At 56.0% G+C, this 3,106-nt stretch overlaps 1 protein-coding gene across 1 annotated transcript; it reads left to right on the forward strand.

Moving 5' to 3' along the window:
* Positions 1–1,086: 1,086 nt before the first annotated feature.
* Positions 1,087–2,551, forward strand: LOC123065046 (probable 2-oxoglutarate-dependent dioxygenase AOP1). The gene is made up of 3 exons (XM_044488419.1): positions 1,087–1,558; positions 1,633–1,978; positions 2,067–2,551. Exons 1-3 carry the CDS (start codon positions 1,152–1,154, stop codon positions 2,307–2,309), a joined length of 996 nt encoding a protein of 331 aa, XP_044344354.1. The 5' UTR covers positions 1,087–1,151; the 3' UTR covers positions 2,310–2,551.
* Positions 2,552–3,106: the final 555 nt, after the last annotated feature.

The following is a 3,106-nucleotide window of genomic DNA, read 5'->3' on the forward strand; positions in this document are numbered from 1 at the left end:
GCAATAAAAGTGTCATCCCCCACTGGTTTTATTGACAAACCTCTCGGATTTCCCCAAGCCGGTCTCAACGCAGATACAATAGTCTGAACATGAAGGATACTAGAAGACAATACCTTGCCAATTAGTGCCCAATCCAGGCTCACCAAATCTTCTTCATTTTTGTCCTCAAGAATGACTGTTGTGGCCTCTTCAGCTGTGAGATTTAGCCTCTTCATCATCTCTGCCACAACATCATCTACTTCAAACGGGGCACCATCCACTCCAGTGCCCTCGCCACCCATCAGATTCACCGCCACCACCGCCAGACATGGAGCGTGAGTGGACTCCGTGCTCATCCTCGCACACTGCTGGCGACTCCCATTGCTGAATCCACACCAGGGCCAAGGGTGGGCAGCAAAGCTAAAGTTTGCCCCAAAATCACCCCGAACCACAACTGGAGATCGGAGACAGAGTGCGCCCGAGAGTGCTGTGAGTTGGGGTAGAGGGATTTGGAATCAGAGGGATTGATGGGAGTTGGGGAATAGAGATTTGGAATCGGAGAATCGCGTGGATGAAAGCGGGATCGAAATCACGCTCACCAGATTTAGCCTAATCCTGCGAACGCCCTGTCGCCAGAGGGCACGAGAAGTTTCCTAGGAGGCAAACAGTAGCCCGCACTAACGTTCCCTTTGAAGGGATGTCAAACGAACACTGTTTACTGGCAGTTTTAGTTGCCATGCGAGATCAAGTGATGGCGGTTTCTGCTCGTTTTTGCTCAAAATTTCCTTTCTCCCAGACTGTCATGCCGTTCTGAAGAAACTGTCAACCTCCATGCTACTACAACCGTCACTTAAATGTTCGCAAATGCTAATCTTTACAATGAACATTCCTCATATAAGAGGGTCCAAAAACGATTCGTTGTGCATAAAAATTTCTTACCACAACTATCTGCTCCACATATGGCAGATACACAACTATCCCGTACTAACGCGTGGAACTGCATGCGTTGCGACCAGTCACCTGTCACAATCACGGCGACACCTCGAGGGTTCAATTGGCACGATACGACCAATGGTGGTGTAGTCGTATTTCCATTCTCTTCGACCATACTATAATGGAGGTAGGGAAGCGGATTTTTGTCTTGGCGTCGATCACGATCAGAGCGACCAAACATGGCTGCCTCGCCATCTTCGACCCTTGTGAGCCCTCCTCGCGTTGACCTCGACGGGGAGGACACGAGCACGCTGGTTCGTGGCACGCCGGAGTGGCTGCGGTGCGCGGGCCTCGTCCGACGCGCGCTTGAGGCTAACGGATGCGTCGCCGTCGGGTGTCGCCGCCACGTACCGCCGGAGCTGCGGGAGCGGATGCTCGTGGCGATGGCGGAGCTGTTCGCGCTCCCGCCCGAGACGAAGCGCCGGACCGGCGCCGCGGACGGCCCGTACAGGGCGTACATGGAGAAGCGGGACTCCGCCGCGTGCCATCACGAGGCGTTCGGGGTTCTCAACGCGGCCGCCGGCGGCTGCGAGGAGGCCCGCGCGTTCGTTGCGCGCGCGTGGCCGCACGGCAACGACCGCTTCCTGTAAGCTCTGGCCGTTCAGAGCAATCATTTGCTGTGATGTGGCCGAGTAATCGTTTTTCCACGCTGTCATCCAGGGAGACGCTGACTTCGACGGCCGGAGAGATGGCGAGGCTGGGCCGCGTGATCCTCGCTATGGTCGTCGACAGCTACGGCCTCTCGCACCGCTCCGACGAGGTCGTCGACGCCACGGACACCAACTTCCGCATGCTCAGGTACCACAACGACACCACGCGAGCGTCGTCGTCGGACGGGCAGCCGGCCGTCGGCCTCGCCGCCCACGTCGACGGGAGCTATCTGACGGTCCTGTTCCAGAACGACGTGGACGGCTTCGAGCTGAGGACGAGGGACGGCGGAGAGTGGGTGAGGGTGCACTCTCCAGGCCCTGAGTCCCTCCTCGTCGTCGCCGGCCAGCCACTTGTGGTGAGTTGTGAGCTTATGTGCCACAGCCGGCACTTCAATTGCATCTCTTGGTTCACTCGTGGAGTAGTTGGGAACTGACTTGCTGCAGGCTTGGAGTAACGGGAGGGTGCACGCGCCGGTGCACAGGGTGGCCGTCGGCGGGCGGGAGGACCGCCTGTCCTGCGGCGTGTTCCTGCTTCCAAGCAAGAACCTCGTCGTCGACGCGCCGCCAGAGCTGGTCACCGTGGACGCCCCGCGCCGGTTCAGGCCGTTCGAGTACAGTGACTACCTCAGGTTCAAGCACGCCGGTGGAAACGGCGAGGACGTGCTCGACCGCTTCGCTGGGATTTGATACGTTGCATTCTTTTTTATCAAAAAGGTGTCGGCCCCTTGCACGTTGACAAGTTGACAAGTTAAGAATTACACATGTTGACAAGTTGCACGTTGCACTTGACTAGTTTCTTATTCATTAAGCCACTTACTTTACTTGCTTATTAACCAGGCTGCTTATTGCTCAAGTAATTACATACTTGCATGTGGGTATATATACCGCAAATATATCATCAGTAAAGAAATGTATTAATCATTTCTCTATCTCTCTCGCTTTTACTTTGCCCCTTTTCCGTCCCAAACGTCCGGACCCGGGCGGCCTGCCCGGTCGCTGCCCAAACAAAAAAACGTCATCCATGCAGGCCAAACAAACCCATCCGAAATGTCCGGGCTGACCAGCAAACCCTGTATCAGCCCATATGTGGCGTAGATATGGGACGGCGAGACATGCCCGGACGCTTCCGTTATGTAGGACAGACCGCGGTGACCCGCGCCGACGTCCCTGTCCTTGCCCGACCTACCCTCTTCCTCTCCTCTTTTCTACCTCGTCCGAACAACCGCCACTGTAACTCCCCCGCCATCGCAGGTCTGCCATCGTCCCCAACCTACAGCTCCACCATCGGAGGCCCCAACCCACAACGTCACCGACCGTGTCGCCACCGGACAAGCTCGTCGTCATCGGATGCTGCCCCTGTACGTGCAACTCCTCCGCACATACACCTTATGCTCTATGTGTTCGATGAAATCTTTGAGGAATCATTTTATTCTTTTGGTCATTTCTAGCTCACTGATGGATTCGTCATCGAATGATGCCTACGG

Source organism: Triticum aestivum, chromosome 3B (genome assembly GCF_018294505.1).
Source record: "Triticum aestivum cultivar Chinese Spring chromosome 3B, IWGSC CS RefSeq v2.1, whole genome shotgun sequence".
Taxonomy (NCBI): Eukaryota; Viridiplantae; Streptophyta; class Magnoliopsida; order Poales; family Poaceae; genus Triticum; species Triticum aestivum.

Coding starts and splice junctions, on each gene's coding strand:
- LOC123065046 (XM_044488419.1), top strand. CDS start 1,152: ATGGCTGCCTCGCCATCTTCGACCCTTGTGAGCCCTCCTCGCGTTGAC. Junction 1,559..1,632: donor CACGGCAACGACCGCTTCCT/GTAAGCTCTGGC, acceptor GCTGTCATCCAG/GGAGACGCTGACTTCGACGG. Junction 1,979..2,066: donor TCGCCGGCCAGCCACTTGTG/GTGAGTTGTGAG, acceptor GACTTGCTGCAG/GCTTGGAGTAACGGGAGGGT.